A 21,766-nucleotide genomic window follows, 5' to 3' on the forward strand; every position below is an offset into this window, starting at 1 on the left:
GACAGCACCGTCTGCATCCCTTGTGACCGGCCCTGTCGGTTGCTGGGGGCGCGCAGATGACATCCCTAACTACCGGCTGGGTTGCTGGGGGTACGTTGGCGCAAAGGTGTTGGGGCTGGGACTTCAGGCTCCATAAATATTTTCCCATGTGTCTTAGTCCGTGCATGGGATAGAGCCTAGTTTACTAGTGTGTTTTGACCTAGTGTTCCCTACATTTGTGTATTTGGTATTCTGACTTCTGGCTTTTTGTACTGCACAGCCCTCTTTTTGCTGACTTGGACCTCTGACTCTGACTGTTATATCGTATTGTGTCTGTCTTTGTTCCGTGTTCACTTATATAGGATTAGGGACCATCGAACAGTTGTCCGCTGCCGTTAGGGCTGTTGAGGCAATTAAGCAGAGACAGCGGGGCAGGTGTCAGCATCAGGGCTACACCTGTCCTTTGTTGTCCTGGTCTTATATCCTGACAATTATTGTGTTTGTGTGGTCCTGCACCTATCTGTGTTTTTTTGACCTATATCTGTCCCTCCCAGGAGTCATCTCCTAACACCTGGTATCTCTAAAAAGGCAGCTGTGTGTAAAGGCTTTTAGGCTATATTTACACAAAGTCTTTGTTTCGCTGCCGTTTTATTGACAGACGTCATTTTGGCACCAAAGTTCTTATGTTTTATGAAAATTAAGTTTGTTATTTACATAAAACCGCCGCATGTTAGTGCCAAAATGATGACCGTGCAAAAAAAAAAAAAAAGTAGAATGGCTAAAAAAAAGACATTGTGTAAACAAAGCCTTCTTGGCTCTGACATCACTCAAGTTATGTTCACACCGTCAAAATGACATCTGTTTTTATTGGACAGCCATCTTTTAACGGCAAATAGTGGCAATTTTCATTTTTCATATTTATTTTGACGGTGTGTGAACATAGCCCTTAACTGCTTTTTGATTGGTTGGGAGAACTATTTGCTAAACATTATTAGGTACCTTAAAGGGGAACTCCGGATAAGAAAAACTTGTTTTCTATTAAAAGTACATTAAAAGTTAAATATATGTGTCTATACAATGTATTACCGTATCTGTGTGGTTCTGCCACACTGGTAGCTGATAGAAATCCAGGAAGTGAAAAAAATGGCCCCTGTGCAAATCCACATTGTCTCCTGCTCCTTCTGCTATCCTCCCTTAGGAGACAAATCTTCCATGCCTCTGTCTCACATTGTGTGTGTTTGCTGAGGACAGGCTGATGATGCAGACAGGGGGCAGGGCGTGATGTCACAGGAGGCAGGGCTGGATCCCCCAATACCCTGAGTGATTCACCATCTCTGACCGGCCAGAAGTAGGTGTTGCACTGATTTCTCTAATTGTGCAGTGAAATTAGGGCTGTGTTCACACACGTTGGAGTGTCATTGCAGTACTGCAGCGTATTCACAAAAATGATGCAGTAACACATGTAAAAGAAAAAAAAATTCAAAAAGTCCTTTACTTTATTCCAGTATCAGCGTTACAGGTAGAGAATACAGTGTGCTGTGTGGTGTTACAGGTAGAGAATACAGCCTGCTGTGTGGTGTTACAGGTAGAGAATACAGTGTGCTGTGTGGTGTACAGGTAGAGAATACAGCGTGCTGTGTGGTGTTACAGGTAGAGAATACAGCGCTGTGTGGTGTTACAGGTAGAGAATACAGTGCTGTGTGGTGTTACAGGTAGAGAATACAGTGCTGTGTGGTGTTACAGGTAGAGAATACAGCGTGCTGTGTGGTGTTACAGGTAGAGAATACAGTGTGCTGTGTGGTGTTATAGGTAGAGAATACAGCGTGCTGTGTGGTGTTACAGGTAGAGAATACAGGGCTGTGTGGTGTAACAGGTAGAGAATACAGTGCAGTGCGGTGTTACAGGTAGAGAATACAGTGTGCTGTGTGGTGTTACAGGTAGAGAATACAGGGTGCTGTGTGGTGTTACAGGTAGAGAATACAGGGTGCTCTGTGGTGTTACAGGTAGAGAATACAGCGTGCTGTGTGGTGTTACAGGTAGAGAATACAGCGTGCTGTGTGGTGTTACAGGTAGAGAATACAGTGTGCTGTGTGGTGTTACAGGTAGAGAATACAGTATGCTGTGTGGTGTTACAGGTAGAGAATACAGCGTGCTGTGTGGTGTTACAGGTAGAGAATACAGTGCTGTGTGGTGTTACAGGTAGAGAATACAGTGCTGTGTGGTGTTACAGGTAGAGAATACAGCGTGCTGTGTGGTGTTACAGGTAGAGAATACAGCGTGCTGTGTGGTGTTACAGGTAGAGAATACAGTGCTGTGTGGTGTTACAGGTAGAGAATACAGTGTGCTGTGTGGTGTTACAGGTAGAGAATACAGTGTGCTGTGCGGTGTTACAGGTAGAGAATACAGCGTGCTGTGTGGTGTTACAGGTAGAGAATACAGCGTGCTGTGTGGTGTTACAGGAAGAGAATACAGTGTGCTGTGTGGTGTTACAGGTAGAGAATACAGTATGCTGTGTGGTGTTACAGGTAGAGAATACAGCGTGCTGTGTGGTGTTACAGGTAGAGAATACAGTGCTGTGTGGTGTTACAGGTAGAGAATAGAGTGCTGTGTGGTGTTACAGGTAGAGAATACAGCGTGCTGTGTGGTGTTACAGGTAGAGAATACAGCGTGCTGTGTGGTGTTACAGGTAGAGAATACAGTGCTGTGTGGTGTTACAGGTAGAGAATACAGTGTGCTGTGTGGTGTTACAGGTAGAGAATACAGTGTGCTGTGCGGTGTTACAGGTAGAGAATACAGCGTGCTGTGTGGTGTTACAGGTAGAGAATACAGCGTGCTGTGTGGTGTTACAGGAAGAGAATACAGCGCGCTGTATGGTGTTACAGGTAGAGAATACAGTGTGCTGTGTGGTGTTACAGGTAGAGAATACAGCGTGCTGTGTGGTGTTACAGGTAGAGAATACAGTGCTGTGTGGTGTTACAGGTAGAGAATACAGTGTGCTCTGTGGTGTTACAGGTAGAGAATACAGCGTGCTGTGTGGTGTTACAGGTAGAGAATACAGTGCTGTGTGGTATTACAGGTACTTACTGTGTGCTGTGTGGTGTTACAGGTAGAGAATACAGCACTGTGTGGTGTTACAGGTAGAGAATACAGGGTGCTGTGCGGTGTTACAGGTAGAGAATACAGTGTGCTGTGTGGTGTTACAGGTAGAGAATACAGTGCTCTGTGTGGTGTTACAGGTAGAGAATACAGCGCTGTGTGGTGTTACAGGTAGAGAATACAGTGTTCTGTGTGGTGTTACAGGTAGAGAATACAGTGCTGTGTGGTGTTACAGGTAGAGAATACAGTGTGCTGTGTGGTGTTACAGGTAGAGAATACAGCGCTGTGTGGTGTTACAGGTGGAGAATACAGTGCTGTGTGGTGTTACAGGTGGAGAATACAGCGTGCTGTGTGGTGTTACAGGTAGAGAATACAGTGCTGTGTGGTGTTACAGGTAGTTACTGTGTGCTGTGTGGGACCACAATGAAATCATAAATTACTGCAAATAATTCAGTAACACAATGAAACTGCAATGTGTGAACACAGCCTGGATGTTCTACAACAGCTTTGGGCGGGGAATAGGCAGGGTGGGGGACTGTGATGAACAGCTGAGGGAAAGCATTGCATTCTGGAACCTGTAGTATTTTGTACAACAGATAAACCAGGAAATACAGAAACACAAAGCAGGACAACCCCCCCCCCCAAAAAAAAAGAAAAGAATGATTTTTGGTAGTTTTAAAAATGGAATACATAGGTAAGTATTGCTATATGCTTCTGCAGAAGTTTCATTTTTTTTTTAACCTCTACCTGAAGTTCCCTTTTTAGATTATGTAATCGTTCCTCCTTCTTTTTTTCTACCATGTGACTGACTCTATTTTAGGAGGTCAGCTGAAACAAACCACCTACTGGTTAAAGATGGTACTGAGCCAAACTTTTAGCAAAGTTACAACTGAACACTTTTATTTCAAAAAACTTCTAGTTTCTACATGTTTATTGGTCCTTCTATCTTTGGATTTTGTCAATAAGTGAAAAGCAGACTCAATCAAGCAGAGTTGCTTTGATCATTGGAGAATATGTAATTTGTTTGCCTTAGGAAGCTCTGGGGTATCTCTCGCAGTATATCACTATTTATCTGTACTATAAAACTCCGTTTTATCAGTTTTGTAGAACATGACGGAATATGATCAGAAAATAAAGCTCAGAATTCATTGAGCTTTTTCCGTCAACAGTCACAATATTATTAAATACCAGTAACCACTTTCCATCGCAGCCACACAGCACATGCCACGTTAGGACACGGCCTCCTTCTCTTACCATAATTCTGATATTAGTTATTCATGGGCAGCATGGTGTTTGTGGTGTTTACAGAAAACGGATTGAAAAAAAAAAAAACTAATAAAAAAATACAGATTTGTGTGCGTCCATTTTGATTCTTTTTTCCATTGACTTCCATTATAAAAAAAAAAATAAAAAGATCGTTTTTTTTTTCAACATACACAGCGGAAAATGGATCAAGCGGAAAATGGATCAAAACGGATGCACACAAATGCATCTGTTTTTCCGTCCATTTTTTGCAAAAACGGATGAAAAGAAGTAGTGTGAAGCCAGCCTTAAATTATTTTTCCTACTGTCATTGCCTTCATTTAATTTGAGGTGACCTTAAAGTAAACAGCTTCTCACTATTTCATGATGATCTATGGCTTTCATCTGGGTGAAGAGTAAGCAGTGTCAGTCAGAAGAGAGTTTGATTTATTATTTAGCAGTAATGCAGCTTTGGCAATATCTATATTTAGCTAATTTGGTGAATCTGAAACTATGAAATCCTCTTTGTTGCATCGCTTGTCAAACTTCTGTCCACATGACGAAAAACTATCTGCTAAGTCTACAGAATAAAATATAAGTGGCTACTGGCATAATGAATACACAGTGATGGATGGGGACCGTGTCCCTGCATGATAAACTCTTTCTGTTTACACATTTTCCTCATTCTGCTACAGCCCAATTTTACACTATTGGTTAATATTTTAACTAAATTTAATAATAATGAAAATAATAATAATAATAATAATAATAATAATAATAATAATAATAATAATAATAATAATAATAAACAGATCTATTTCATGCAACATACTTAATTATGTGTATATTTTTGGAGTTCTCATTTCATATTATTGTTGTTATTATTATTATTGTTTTTGTGTTTTTTTTTTCAAACTGTATTTATAGATATTTTTCCAGATACAGTAATATAGTCAATGCTTACAAAATCAGGTCATACAATATTATAAAACAAAAACAAATGTAACAAGAAATAATATCAGTCAAAAAGTCTGAGTGGTACTAACCCATATATCTAAATTCAATCTCAGACTATTCCTATAAACTGGATGACAAAGGAAGAAAAAAAAAAAAGAAAACAACGGGACAAAGGGAAAAGATAAGAGACAAGGGGGAAGAAATAAGACTGAGGGGGAGGGGAGGGGGGGAGGAAGGCTTTCTTTCTCAGGCGCTACAACCACTAAAGCCAAAGTACCACTTGGTACATCACTTTGTTTTTTTCATATAAACTGCCGCCGTCCCCCACTGTGACAGAACCCCCGCTTTTCTGCAACGTGGCTCCATTAGAATCACAGAGGGGAGATAGTCACATCTGCGCACATCTATTATCCGTGCACATAATTCATTCAGAAGATCTCTTTTAACCAATCCACTATTATAATATGTAAAACATTAGAGAAGTTGATGACCCTATATAAGTATTGTTCAAAGGTCTATAATGATAAAGATTGTCTGGTTTGGAAGGTCAACTTCATCGTCCTCAATAGGGAACTCGGTCATAACAATGCAGAGCCTGGATATGGAAACTCCATCAAATAGTTGGAGAAGAGAACGGCTACCATCAGCTTTTCTCTTTTATAAGCGCCCACCACATCACAGCATTACATGGACAGCCCATTGATTTCAATGAGCACCATGTAAATCTTTATATAAGAAATATACAAAACATAAATGAAACGCCTGCTATCAGTTACCCCCACAGATTACAACTGATTGTCTGGGGTCCCAGCATAAGGCAAACCTGACACCATTATTTTTTAGAGGACTCCCTACCAAAGGAGATTGTAAGTAGCAAAACCTCCTTTATGTTTCATTATTTCTATACTATTTCTAACTATTTTGATACAATAGCAACAGTAGAGAGTGTCTAGAAAGAGCGCCTCTCTATCCTTGAGAATCCAGCAAATATTACTGATGTGAAGGGTGACAATCCTGAGCACGGACGGATTCCACAGCGGAGAGCCCCCCTTCTGCTGTTTTTGCTCAGTGTAAACTGGGCCTCACTAGAAGAGGTTTTATAGCGGTGAATTCAGAACAAAAAAGAAACGATTACCTTTCCCCTTCCAGTGAGCCTGCGATGCAAATCCAATATGTCCCCCATATTTCCTGTTGAATTCCGCCATTAATGCTTTGTATGGATTCCGAATGAGTAAAACAGCAGCGTCAAAAGACTCGATCTCCTTTCTTCCACTTTCATGAGTTTTTATGCAAACGGTGCGCCCATTTCTCCAGTGGTCTCGCTCCCCTTTAAAGCCTGCAAAATATACACAAAAATGACTTACAAAACTGAATGTCTTTCAAAGGAGTCAGATGCTTTAACGGCAGATAATGTACTTTAATTTTTGTCTTTTAGTCCTGCAGAAAGCGGTGTATTCCTTCCAGTCTGGAGAGCAGAATGGGTTTTCTATGGGGATTTGCTACTGGACAGTTCCTGACATGGACAGAGGTGGCAGCAGAGAGCACTATAGAGAATGCACCACTTTCTGCAGGACATACAGCAGCTGATAAGTACTAGAAGACATGAGATTTTTAAATAGACATAAATTACAAATCTATGCAACTTTATGACACCATTTGACTTGAAAGAATGTTTTCCCCTTGTTTAATTATGTAGAGTAATGCAGATAATCCAAAAACTGTTCCTCAGAACCATGGACAGATCTGAACCCACATGAGGGTTGCATTGTACTTTATTGATGCTTTCTATATTCACTATATTTTTAATCAACTTTTTTTACCATGAATCTGTTCTGTACTGTAGAAAATGTTCCCGTCTGTCCAGCCACGTTTGACTATGATTTTCTTTGACTTCTATCGTTCTTACCAAGGGGAGCAGGCAATTGCATTTATTGTATTTGTTTTTCAAGCTTATTTTCTACATATCCATTTAGGCTAGAAATGAAATTGTCTGTGCTGACAGATTCCAATTCTATATCAATGACCCAAAGTCCTCACCGAGACAGAGAGAGGAGAACTCCGAGCAAATAAACAAACAATCTTTAAGCAAATGATTCTAGCCAGGGGAAACATAAGATGTAAGTAGCTGTATTACATCAATTATGGATGTGTAATTTGTTTTTCCCAGTTATGCCAGGCAGCAGCCGAGTTGCATGGTGGCTAATCTAATAGTTGCCTGGATACATTGTTGCTTAGTCAAATGAGTGAAAAAAGCCCCGGAATACACATTGAATGCTTCTTGACATTTGTAAAGTACAAGGAAATATTTCTAATCATAATCTCATTGTGAAATGGGGAGAATGACGGAAGGACGTTAGATGAATGGCTCTAATCAAGGCTGAAGATTCCCCGGAAGATTGCAGGTAAATATCTCGGAGTAGAACAAGTTCTGACTATTATTCTGATTGATTGCAAAGGGGATGATGTGAGTTCAGTGCTGCCCGACCCAGCTGCTCCTTCTCCATCAAACACCTGAGTGCTTAAGTTGTTCTCCTTTAGGCTATGTTCACACAACGTCAAAAATATTGAAAAGGCGCCCGATTTTGCTATTTAAAAAAAGTCAGATTTAACTGACTGCAATGGCAATGCATTGAAGTCAATGGGAAGACGGACGTCCAATGCACACAGTGTATTGGATAACGGACGTTTTTACAGCGGACGTCAAAATAATTAACATGATCATTATTTTCGGACGTCTTTTGCAAACAGCGGGCGCTTTTTATTAGTAGTTTGCACACAGTTTTTCTTTTGTCACCGTTCTTTCTCCGTTTTTAACATTAAATTCAATGGACTTTTCAATTAAGCCGCATCCAATGGACAATCAGTAACCTCAAACTAGAATAATGTACTAACACCAGTCATTGCACTAAGGGGAGGCCAAGCTGCTAAATAACGGCCGTTATTTTAGACTCAAAATGACGGACGTCATTTTAAACAGGGCTGAAAAAACGTTTTGTGAACAAAGCCATAGCATGAGTAAGGCTACATTCACACATCAGTATATTTCATCCGTTTTCATGGATCTGTAAATACTGAATCTGTTACAACTAATGAATTCCAATGGTGCTATTCATACAGTCGTGATTACGCAACAGACACCCCCATTGAAGTCTATGGAGAGTACAAAGTTTGCGGAGAGTACATTTAAATTCACAAAAACTTCAACAAAACTATCTGTATTACAGATCCGTTTTTTTATTATATCACAAGCCCCGTTTTTTCAGAAATATCCTGCGTGATAGAAATGACTGTAATATGGCCCCCGGACGACCATGTTACCTTTTTGGGGGGTTGGGACAGCTAATGAGATAATTTTTTCCATCACCTTTTTTTCCTTCACTACACTTTTTTTTTTTTTTTTTTTGCGGATCTGCAAAAAACGGATTGCAATACGGAAGACACTACAAATGCAATTTCAGATTGCGGATACAAATTAGAGGATCCAGATTTTCATCCTTTTATTAAAGGAGAAGGCCGGTGAAAATTTTTATTAAAGTATTGTATAGCCCCCCAAAAGTTATACAAATCTCATATATAGACTTATTAAGGGAAATGGTCATAAAGTGCTTTTTTTCCTGCACTTCCTACTGCATCAAGGCTTCACTTCCTGGATAACATGGTGATGTTACTTCCTGGATAAAATGGTGATGTCACGACCCGACTCCCAGAGCTGTGCGGACTGTGGCTGCTGGAGAGGATGATGGCAGGGGGACACTGAGAGACACAGGGCACTGGAGGGACACTGAGCATCCCCCTGCCATCATCCTCTCCAGCAGCCACAGCCCGCACAGCTCTGGGAGTCGGGTCGTGACATCACCATTTTATCCAGGAAGTGACATCACCATGTTATCCAGGAAGTGACATCACCATGTCATCCAGGAAGTGAAGCCTTGATGCAGTAGTAAGTGCAGGGAAAAAAGCACTTTATAAGGATTTCCTGTAATAAGTGCATATTGGTGATTTGTATAACTTTTGGGTGGCAATACAATACTTAAATAAAAATTTTGAAGGACTTCTTTAACAAAAACCTTAGATAATTTTTGTATGAAAATTATTTTATCTATCTATCTATCTATCTATCTATCTATCTATCTATCTCCTATCTATCTATCTATCTATCTATCTATCTCCTATCTATCTATCTATCTATCTATCTATCTATCTCCTATCTATCTATCTATCTATCTATCTATCTCCTATCTATCTCCTATCTATCTATCTATCTATCTATCTCCTATCTATCTATCTATCTATCTATCAGATTTCCACAAAAATAGCAATTTTTGTATCATAAAGGGGTACATGGTGTAGTATCTATTGTTCTGACTGTATAACACTATAGGCAGACTGATTTGTATACTGGCTTTGTGCACCTTTATATAATTATCCCCTTATTGTATAGCTGGCAACACATAAAAGTCGGGGATGAGCAAACTGGCCATTTCATCCAACTACCGTTTGAGCAATACTTAGAGGTGGATCTAATATAGGGTTAATCAGGGGAGAGAAATGCTGTATACCCATTATATAATCGCTGAAAAAGGTGATATTTTTTTATTTTGTTTTACAGCAACTCTAGTAGCATAAACATTTATTTTAAATAATGATAATAATAATAATAATAATAATAATAATAATACATTTTATTGGCTGAGCAGCCTGTCAGACAGTGCCAAGCGTAGGAGAACACCAGGAGCGTGGACAGGTAAAGTATTACCTGTCAGCCACACATTGCTATTACACGTTGTGATGCACGTTCGGCGGCCGTTGCTTTTTTTTAGGTCTGGGCCTAAAGAAATGATTAGCCGATGATCATTTCATCAGCTGATTATTTTCTGTGTGACACGGAGCAATAATCGGGCAAATTGGCCTGATTAAGCCGATTATTGCTCTGTTTAATAGCACCTATACCTTCATCCTTGGTGCCACTCCCATGCAGTTAGCAGTTAGATCTTTATGCTAAGTGGACAGTTTGGAGCACTGGGGGCGGGGCTACTTGCCCAAGAATAACCCTGAGCCGCCACTGGCTGGTCCCCTCCTCTCCTAATGAAAATCAAGGAAGTGAGCCTGCCGCGGGAGGGCCGGATCATAGCTCTGAGGGTCTTAGCCCCACACCCAGTGCTCCAAACCGCCCAACTAGCATACGGATCTCACTGTACAGGAACAGCACTAAGGAGACCTACCTTCATCCTCAGAGCTCTGTGCACAAAAGGGACATATCAGCAGGTTAGATATGTCTTGAGATTACATGTTATCAGTCCCTTTAAGTCTCTTCTTCTGCTGCTGCTATGTAGTCAAGGCAACTCGCCTACATCCACGTCTAGTTGTAAACATTACAGACAGCATAGTGGTGGCCGGTATGCAATTATTTCCCACTTACAGACGTCCGTCAAATACTATTACTAATGTACACATGTTTAATCAAATTAAAATTACAAATTCTTCTTCTTCTTCTTCTTCTTCTTCTTCTTATTATTATTATTATTGTTACTGACACCAAATAAATTTCATTTCATTATTTCATTCTCATTTTGTTATCAGTAAATTCGTTTTCCTACATTACATATGCAGAATCTATTCCTTTTTATTCCTTGTAAAGTGGTTGATTATTTTCTCGGCTCTAGAAACCTTCCCAATAAGTTGTGTACACACAGTCGGCTGAGGCTTGATTTATTGTCTGGGTAGCTTTACAGCGCACAGATGCTGACCTTTCCTAAGCACTTGCACTTAACGACACAGCTGGAATAGCGGGAAGTTCCCATCAGGATCTTACAATTTGTTTAGGTACTTAAACTTTACGCTTCAACCTACCTTTATTATACAATGATCCATCAAAGTAATAGCTTCCAGTATAAAAGCCAGTAGCCAGTTCTATGAGATGGCGGGCCCAGGTGTTTCCTGCACCGGGAAAGCTTGCCAAGGCAATAAGTTGCTTTGTACGATTTGGTAAAAATCTCCTGTCCATACAACGGTTATCTGCAAACATGAACGAGAATGGATTTCAGCTCATCAGGTGAACAGACAAGTGGTAAATCCAGCAGTTATATTATCAATTTTAATTACAGAAAAAAGATAATCTTCCCTTATGGTCCATTTACATGGAACGATTATCATTCAAATTTTTGCGATAACGATGGCTCATATAAATACGGCTAAGGATCGAGCGACCAACGAGGAATCGTTATTCGTGGTCTTTCAACATGTTATCCAATCATTGCTGATAATTTGCAGATTGTTTCATCTAAACAGGTTTTCACAGATTCACCCTAGAGAGTGAGATGGCCTTAAGCAATCTTAAAACGTTGGTAAAAACGCCCCCTCCCCCCCCCAAACTATTTATTGTTTCGTCTAAACGCTGATCGGCATAAAAACTAATTCATTGCTGCAGAATCACGTATACTGTACCATGAGGCTATGTCCTCACAGGGCATTGAAGTAACGTTTAGGCCATGTGCACACAACATATGTTTAGCCTAAATTAGGGTCGTTGTTGCAATTTGCAACAACGGCCGGGATTTATGCAAAACATACATTGTATTTGAATGGATGGAATCCAATCTAGAGCATATACACATAGTATACACTCCGGGCGGTTCTGTGTCAGTTTTGTGCGGCTGCTAATAATTGAATAGTAGCCGCTCAGACATGTCAGTTCACACACCTCCGGCCACACTCTCCATTGTGTGCTACGGGTGCGCCCGCATCCCAATTCAACAGAAATTAAGATCTTCTGACCAGTATCTCAGTACCGGCCGGGATGATCTTCACTAACACCGGCTGTTCTGTGACCCGGCTGAGTCACAGATTGGCCAGTGTTATACGCCATGTGAACGTGGCCTAATGATGCATTTTTGCAACGAATTGCCAAGTCACAGTACAATTGTGTTATTTTAATGGAATGCGTAATTTGTGGCAATGTAGCATCAAAAAACACCATTTGTGAACATAGCCGTACAGATATGTAAAGTAGGATCCACATTTTGTTCTACCAGAACATCTATAATAGATGGATAATAACCAGAAGAATAAGTCAAGTGAAAGCTAATATGAGTTTATACATTCTAAATGCATAGTATGGAAATGCAGACTAAAGGAGGCGTATATAATCTCTAACGCCTCTAACTCTTCTTGATCTTCATCTCCCAGCATGCCATTTCAAAAATAGCGAGACACCGGCAGCATGTAGAGCAACAAAATCCCCAGAACAACATAATTTCCAGTTAAGGTCCTTAGAAATAATATTCAGCATGACCTACAAGTAGAGTCTGAATGTGTCCGTGCATATTTGTTCATCGCTATGATAATAGTCACAATTATAGCGAAACATTTTTGGAGAAAACGTAAACACCATTATAGCTCGTGCAAGGTCAGAAAACAACATGATGCCGGGATTCACAGAAAATCTAAGAGAGAATCCTTCTGGCATGACCCCTAACCGTCCATCCAGCCCAGCACTGGGTATAATAAAATATTCCTTTAACCTAGGAACTGGTCACATTTCCTCTGTGGTGTGAGGGAGAAACTTTTTTTTAGATTTTATTAAATTTATGAATTTGTTTGAAGGAAATACGCACTGTATGTAAGGTATAGGCTATCATTGTTTGAATGATTATGCATAAACCTCACATAACTTTTGCTTTTCTTGAATTTGCTTAAGGCTATGTTCACACTACGTAAAAGTACGGCCGTTGTTGCCGATGGTAACAACGGCCGTAGTTTTTGTGCAGCGGAACACAGCCTATTAAGCGATGGCATCCCGGCCGGAGCGTACACACATCGTATACGCTCCGGCCGGGATCTGTGCGGCCATGCAAATAACTGACATGTAAGTTTTCTGCGGCCGGAATTCAGTGAATTCCGGCCGCAGAAAGACCTGTTAGTTTACACAGTGAAGCGAGCGGCTCCGGCCGATCATGGAGATCATGAAGGAACTGTCAGATCATGGAGGATCGGACTGCTGGGATACTCCCCCCCCCCCTTATCACAATCTTAAAGGGAAACTATCAGCAAGTTAGATGAATCTAGCTTACAGATAGCCCCCAGATGTGCACAGGGCAACAAGGAGGAAGGCCCTGTATGTCTCTTACCTTCCTCCTCGGTGCCGCTCCCGTGCTGTTAGCAATGTAATCCTTAGTCCGGAGCACCGTTAGGAGCACTGCCCTGTCCCATTACTTCTAATAGTAATTAATGTAGCGGGCGGGCTGACACGTAATGGGGGGCGGGACAGTGCTCCGGACCAAGAATTACACTACTGACAGCAAGAGAACGGCGCTGAGGAGGAAGATAAGAGACATAGCCTCCTCCTCAGCACTCCGTGCATAATAGGGGGCTATCAGTAGGTTAGATTTTTTCTATCCTAATTATAGTTCCTCTTTAGGTGTTTTTATTTTAGGTAAAGGTTTCTCTTTAGGCCCCGTGCACACAGAGCATGAGCGGCGGAATTGTCCACTGCAGAATGCCGCCAGCCTCCGTGAACGTGTTCATTCTTTAACGCGGATAGACTCCCATTATAACACGGAGGCTGGCGGCATTCTGTGGCGGACAATTCCGCCGCTCTTGCTCTGTGTGCACGGGGTCTTATAGTCATAACCTTCAGTTATTAGAGTCAAAATAAAAATATTTCCACAAAGTGTTAAGGAAATAGAAGGCAGCTTGTGGATCTGAAGTATGAGACATCTGCCCTCCAGACACCGTAATGATCCGGCTTATTAGGAGAGATTTCCCGGTTCTTCCGCCGTCCTACCTTGTACTTGTGTCTGATACACTATGAAGTAATCCGGTGTGCCGCAGCTCTCAAACTCCTCTCCAGTACATTTCTGTGCGCACAGCTGCTCATCCTCCCGCTCGTGAAGTGTGAAATAAGTTGTGGGGAAAGCACAGTGACAGACTGTTCCTGCTAGGACTGCCAATGGATATTCCTGGGGGAAGTCAATGAGAACAGGAACTTAGTGCAATGGAAGAGGAGCGCACAATGTCACAGAGTCTCACTCAATGTGACTCAATTCTTCACATTTAATTAAATAGAAAGATACGGATTCATTTTCAGTTACATTTTTCCTCTTTAATGTAATGTATATGTATGAAGCCGGTTATTAGCACATTGGGCTTAATAAGTGCGGTGGGACGGGGGGGGGGGGGGGGGGGGGGGTTGGCGCTAATGGCACATATTAGCACAATAGCACAAAAACACAGGATTCACTTTCTTTTAATCTATAGCATATCAAGACACAATCAATATACGGTACATGCAATTTCATCAATTTATGGCACTAGGTTCCCCCCCCCCCCCCCCAATAAATAGGTCCTGGTAATGTTGGCAGATATAGGGTTTGGAGTACCCAGTACTTTTCAAGTGATTTTCAAGTAAGTTGACATGGATTCGGATTCTGGTTAGGCTAGGTTCACACTAGGTTTTTGCAATCCGTGTTTCATTTTTTGTGTCCAAAAAACGGATTAAAAACAAAATGGAAAAACGCTTTTGATCAGTTTTTCCATTAAATACCATCATAAAAAAAAAAAAAAAAAAAAAGGATCAAAACAGATCCGTTTTTTTTTAGGTACACAAAAACATAGTTGACCTTTTTGTGTCCGTTAAAAAAAACCGATCCATTTTTTAAAATAATGAAATTCAATGGAAAAACGGATCAAAACGGATGCACACAAATGCATCCGTTCTTTTTTCCATCCATTTTTCATCTGTTTTTTGCAAAAAAAGGATTGCAAAAACCTAGTGTGAACCCAGCCTTACCTGCAGTGAGCTGCTGGGTCTTAGCAAGCCCATATTAGCTCAGCAGTGAATATTTGGGGGCTGCATTCCCACTTATCATCAGCAATAAAACAAAACAGAAAAAGGCCCCTAAAAAAATGTAAATAAATAAATAATATTAAAAATAATAATATCACAAAAATAAAATAAAAAAAGGGGTTGGCCACTTTATTAAAAAATTTTTTTAAAACTACATAAATAATCCTCAGATGTCACTTAGACTATGTGCACACAATGTACAGACAACGGCCAATGTTGCACTGAAAATTGCATTGATTTCAATGAACAACTGCCGCTGTTCAATACTCTGTGTGAACAGGGGTCATTGTTTGCATTGACTTCAATGCAACACATTTCTCTATGTCAAGAACCACTGTTTTATTTGAAAACAACGACCATTCTTATCAGAAAAAAAAATATGTTGTGTGAACATAGCCTTAGGCTGAATCCATACATCCATGTGTGGCCATATATCATGGAATGGACATTTATCATAATTTATGATGATTCAGAAGCTCGTGGATGGCCGGAGCACTACGTTACGTTACTGAACCAATACAGCACATGGGTTCCACATGAATGTGTGAATCCAGCCTTACTTATATGTTAACCCTTCATACAGCAGCTGATAAGTACTGGAAGACTTATTTTTAATAGAAGTAAATTAAATATCTCCGGCACTTTCTGGCACCAGCTAATTTGAAAGGGAAAAAAAAATTGTTGAACTGCCCCTTTAAAGAAAATATTGACGTTTTCTAGTTATGCAAATAATTATAAAGATGAAAAAAAAATCCTCAAACATTGAAATATTTTTTTAATGAAAACTTGCAATTACATTTCCTTCAGGTTTGTGATACTTCCCAGGTCATCAGATGGATCAAACTTTTATAAATGCAAGGCTTCATGTTAATAGAGAGGTGGCTCATTATAAGACAACCCGATTCCTGCACATCAGACACTTAGAAGAAGCCGACAGAGCGTTATAAATCCGGCCCCTTTGATGCTGAACCTGCACCTTCTCGCACCTATGGAGTGATTTCTAGGGGAAATCTTCCACTATCTTATCTCGATGAGAAAGAGCCGAGTTATGAGGAAGAATTTCTAACGCTGACAGACAATTTACCGCTATGAGCTGAGACAAAGCAAAGCTAATCAAATGGAACAAAGATCCCGGATTTCATTTACAAGTCATCGTCTCTAGAGAAATTGTGGATATGCCCCATTTGTGAGCTGAACAGTATGGGAAGGGGGAAATTAGGCAGCTGCCAAGTAGGCATCGAAAGAATCCCGACTTACAGCCAGTTATCTCTGATTGGGAAGCACAATTATCAACTGTATCGGTGACATCAGGATGCGGATACCATTAAAATCAATAGCTGAGAAGTAGGTTCACAGTGCTGCACCTCCCTGTATCCCCTCCCTCATCTTTGTCTACCATCTTACCCATGTGCTATGTTCTTTGTATACTTTGGGTTTCCCAAGGATGGTGTTACTTGTAGATCCCCTCGACACACCCTGTGCCAAAATGCTGAATGATGGTGTTTAGGTCGCCATTGATGGGTGTGTGCAATATTGTAGCCAGATGCTGTGGTGAACTAAAAATAACACTTTTTTTTTAACCGAAAGTTAGCATTTATAGAGGGGGCTTGGTTTTTGATCAACAAGAAAGGTAGGCATTGGGCTGCAGCAACGTTATGTCTCTAGGATGGCTGTAGCTTCATCTCGTTACTCTAGCCCTTATAGCGGCTGCTAGTCCCCTCGTTTTCCCTCCATGAGGAAGGCAGAATCCTGTCCAAGCTGAGAGGGGGCATCTTATATCCACCTTTTCCCTTGGTAAGTTTTCTCCCACGCGATGCTTCCCAAGAGTAATGACATTTTGTCCGTTCCAAACTACATAGATAAAAGTAGCATCTTGTGCCCAAGGAGAAGAATCAACACGTCTTATGCTCAAAGTGGTTCTCATTTATTTAAAGATATCAGGCAGGATATATATTCTGGGGCAGGGTGTTCTTCTACTAAGGGTCGAGTCAGTGTTTTATTGGCTGAGGTACAAAAAGAGTTACTTGCATAGCACTAGTGTTTACTTACATAAGCTTTAAGGAATGTAACATCTCTACTTGTTTAGAAGGTCAGCGCCATATTTTTATGGCTTCACTAAATATACAAAATATCATCATAGCATTCTGTCTTATAACTATTTGGGATCAAGCCCTGGACAGGAACTCTTACAAGGAACAGACCACAGACACCAAACTGGTTTCAGGAATTCTGTAAGTATAACTTATTTTATTTGGTTGCTTTAAAAAAATTAAAACCTTTTTAAAAAAATACATGTTCCTAAAATCGCTCTATTACCATGCTTATAATGCTTTTATTTTATGGTCTATGGAGCTGTGTGAGGTGTAATTATTTGCGTTATTATCTGTACTTTCTATCGGTACCTTGATTGCGCATATACAACTTTTTGATCATTTTTTATTTAATTTTACTGGATTTGATGTGACGAAAAATGCGCAATTTTGCATTTCAGAAATTTTTTGCGCTTGCGTTATTTACCATGCGAGATCAGCAATATAATAAATGAATAGTTTGGGCGATTATGCACTTGGCGATACCAAATATGTTTATTTATTTATTTATTTTTATTTATAAAATGGGAAAAGGGGTTGATTTAAACTTTTATTAATAAAAAAAACATTTTTTTAACACTTATACTAGAAGCCCCCCTGGGGTTAGGGTATTTCCCCTGGAGTTAGAGTTATTCCCCCTGGGGTACTTCTACTATAGTTCCATTGATCTCTGCATAGATCCAAGAGATCGGTGTTCTATTGCCGAGCTGGGATTACCAAGGCGGGATCAGTCCCATTGCGGCTGGGTCACAAGTGGGGACCACTCCTCCGTGATCAACTTTGACAGCTGCATTTAAATGGCTAATTAGCGGGCACAGTGATCGCAGATAGCACCTGGGATTGTAACATAAGGTACTTAGCTTTGAGTTTTTTACATAAATGGATTGGTGCTGGCATGGGGATGCGGGTGGAGCGGTCCTTTTTTTGAAGTGCCCCCTGCTTCCCGTGATGGACTCTGGTCTATTCACCAAGCATCGGCCTGGCATGAAGCACTGGGGGCGTGCCCGCCAGCCCCCAGTGTGATAATTTCCCCTCTGTGATGGTTAGTATCAATGGAGAAAGGTCAGAGGGCAGGGGGTTATCTTACACTGGGGGAGGCGGGCTTGCTCCCAGTGCTTTGAGACGGGACGTTGCCTGGGAATAGACCAGCGCCGTGTGTGGGAAGCCGGCGGTGGTTTAAAAAAAAGGACCACACCACTAGCATCCCCATGCCAGCGCCAATCTATTCATGTAAAAAAAAAAATCAAAGCTATTTACCTGATAGTAAATTCACTTTAAAAATACTGATAAGGAAAAAGAAAAACGCAATGTGAACAGTGTCTAACTATACTGCTATTGAAAAAAATTATATACATATTACAACAAAAAAGTTCATGACAAATCTCTCTGGCATCCTCTGAAGAACTCCGCCCAGAAAGTTCATGAATCCCTAAACCAATCTAGCAATCTTTATTAAGAAACGTATAACCATATTCTGAACAATTAGCAGACGTAATAAAAGTAATAAGATTTTATGCAATTCCTGCAAAGTAGGGAAAGCAAATATGATAAGATACGCCAGACACTGTGCTCTCAATGACCTGAGATATTTAACACTTAGACGATGGAGGGAAGAGAGCGCAGGATCTGATGCATCACATAAATGTCACATTTTACAGCCGCTGTAAAGCTGCATATTCCTTTTTATCTTTTCAATTTAGAAAACTGCAGCAAATTCCAGCTAGATGTCTGTGATCATGATAAAACACTAAAATCTAAATAAAGGAATAAAAGAAATCTATGCTGTGTGTGTATGTTCATCCAGGTTTTATTATTCGATTCCTGACCGTGGTTCGGAAATCACCCATATCCAACACCAAAGTCACCCGCTGTAGGAGAGAAAGTAACTGCGGCCATTAAAGGGATTATATGGGAAGTAAAGAAGAAAGAGCACAACTTTTGTTTCTAGCATTGAAGTTTGGCAGTATTCTGGTGGATAAGGCTGAGATCAAATAAAAACTGCTACAATATAATAAGGAGTTAATGCACACAGCAACCTGGAGAGATCAGTCATCTCTGGCCACTTGTATCATCAGTCTATGATCAAATGTTTCAGCACTAGGTTTTTCTATTTAAATAGATGGGAGTCGGAGCACTTTGCCATTTCTGGCAGATCCATTTATTTCAGGAGCTCCTATATGCTGCCAGCTTATTGCCAGTGTATTTGCCAATCCACTCTGGATCAGGATTCACTGTGAATGTAAGGGGTTAAAAGTAAACACATTCTTTAAAGCGACTTTGTGTCCACCAACTCACCAACCCGCTAGTACAATCTGTTTGATGAGAGTAAATCTTACCGGTAGTGTGTCTGTCCCCCAGGTCTGCGACGTCTCTTCTTTCTTCCTTTCTACCCTTCTCATTGTTTTGAACCCCTCCAGACACAGTGTCGGACTGGCCCACAAGAGGATCCTCCGGTGGGCCACCAGCTTCAGAACCTGAACTAACACTGACTGACATGTTGTTTCTCACTGGTTCTTCATTGGTGGGCCCTCAGGATCATTTCTTCTGGTGGGACACCCTAGTCCGACACTGTCCAGGCAGGATTTCTCCTATTCATCACTTGTCTAAACAGTGCCCTTGTTCTGTAGTGACACAGGTGCAGTCTAGAAGAGCGATGAATAGAAATCTGGCCTGGGGGTGTTCCTAATGATGAGGTGGTTAGGGAGGACGTAAGGAGAGGCGTCACAGACCTGGGGCACAGATACCTTAGGCCATGCCAGTTTCACTTTCCTGCTACAGATTTAAAGATCATTTTTTGCTCTTACCAAGGCACTGGGTACATTTTAAAAGACACGTCCGGTATTGATTCACTCTCATCAAAGGATGTACCAGCGGTTTTGTGGATACAGAGTCACTTAAAAAATAAATTGACTTTCTGTGAAAAATATTATTAATTGTACATAAAAAAAAATAAAACCGCTTTAAGGGAACCCAGAACCAGGAAGGAACACAAGTGTGAGCACTGTCCCCCACAAAACTGCCCCTGCCCTCATGTTTGCCCGACCCTAGGCAGTAGGCGACAACTGGGCAACGTTCCCTTCAAGAGCTAACTGGGACACAAAATGAGACAAGACAGACAAACACTATAAGGCTATGTTCACACAACATATGCTTTACATAAATCATGGCCGTTGTAGTTTGCAACAACGGCCGTGATTAATGCAAAAGATTCAAATGAAGGGGATCCCAGCTGGAGTGTATAAACATAGTATACACTCCGGCCCGGATCTCTAACGGCCGCTGCGAAAACTGACATGTCAGTTTTGTGCGGCTGAAGTTCAATGAACAGTGGCCGCACAACCCTGACAGGTCACACAACGGAGAGTGCGGCTGCGGCCGCTCTTTCCATTGTGTTCATTGGTAATTTGGGATGCGGGCGCACACGGATGCACCCGCATCCCAATTCAATAGAATTGAAGTTTAGCCCGGCCGGTACTGCAGTACCAGCTGGAATAAACATCACTGACACCAGCCATTCTGTGACATGGCCGGGTCACAGAACAGCCGGTGTCATACATAGTGTGAACCAGGCCTAAAGAATAATAGTCAGACAAGTCAAAACGGAGATAGCCACCATTAACCCCTTCATGACAGAAGCGGTACCTGACATTGAAAGATCAGAGCACCCACAGTGTGACTTCAGGGGTCCTGATTGATTTCTCTTACACCCAGAGGTCTCCTACCTATCTCTATGCTGCCCAATTGGCGATCTGCACTTCAGACAGACTCTAGTAGAAGAGTGTGGATCTCACTGATCAGTGTTGTGCAAAAGCATAGCATTGACCAGTATAAGCAATTTAATGATTGCTATTAGGGATGGTCCGAACCGAGTTTGGTTCGGGTTCGTACAAACCCGAACTCTCGGTAATGATTCCCGCTATCTGCCCGCTCCGTGGAGCGGGCAGATCCAGCGGGAGGACCTCCTGGAAAACTGGGATATAGCCATAACCATAGGCTGTATCCCAGTTTTCCAGGCGGTCCTCCCGCTGTATCCACCCGCTCCACGGAGCGGGCAGACAGCGGAAATCTGATGCCGAGTGGACCTCGGAGGGTTCGGACCATCCCTAATTGCTATTATGAGTTTCCTTTTTATATTATAAAGCCCCTCCCCCAGTAAAAGTTGAAATCACCCCTCTTCCCATTGTACAAATAAAAAAATGTACAAATAAATACATAAAATAAAGAAGGTGAAGAGCAGGGCACTGCTTCAGTGTGACCGGCATATTCGTACATCAATGACCTTTGGTCATGAAGGAGTTAAATGGCATCAAAGATGAAAAAAAAAAAAAAGATTAAATAAATGAATAAATAAATGAATGAATTAAAAAGCTACATTTACAATGATAAAAAGGAATATTCCCAGGCATTTATGGGTGATTGTATTAGATTTACACTGTCAGCAATCCGTACATGTAGCCGAGCACAATCGATCTCACATTGCTAAGGTCACATGTTCATTTCTTCTTCTGGTTTTCTCCAATGGTCACCGGGCAGACGCTTGACTAATAGAACTCAATTA

The 21,766-nt window shown here is 41.1% G+C and overlaps 1 protein-coding gene across 1 annotated transcript in view; it reads right to left on the minus strand.

Moving 5' to 3' along the window:
• The window catches only part of WSCD2 (WSC domain containing 2), a 233,971-nt gene that overhangs the window by 41,617 nt on the left and 170,588 nt on the right, over positions 1-21,766 (minus strand). The window contains exons 7-9 of the mRNA XM_069963971.1: positions 14,057-14,231; positions 11,125-11,289; positions 6,410-6,610 (exon numbers count right to left, since the gene is read on the minus strand). Of these exons, the coding sequence (XP_069820072.1) occupies positions 6,410-6,610; positions 11,125-11,289; positions 14,057-14,231 (541 nt within the window). The remainder of the gene's footprint in view (positions 1-6,409; positions 6,611-11,124; positions 11,290-14,056; positions 14,232-21,766) is intronic.

Source organism: Dendropsophus ebraccatus, chromosome 3 (genome assembly GCF_027789765.1).
Source record: "Dendropsophus ebraccatus isolate aDenEbr1 chromosome 3, aDenEbr1.pat, whole genome shotgun sequence".
Classification (NCBI taxonomy): domain Eukaryota; kingdom Metazoa; phylum Chordata; class Amphibia; order Anura; family Hylidae; genus Dendropsophus; species Dendropsophus ebraccatus.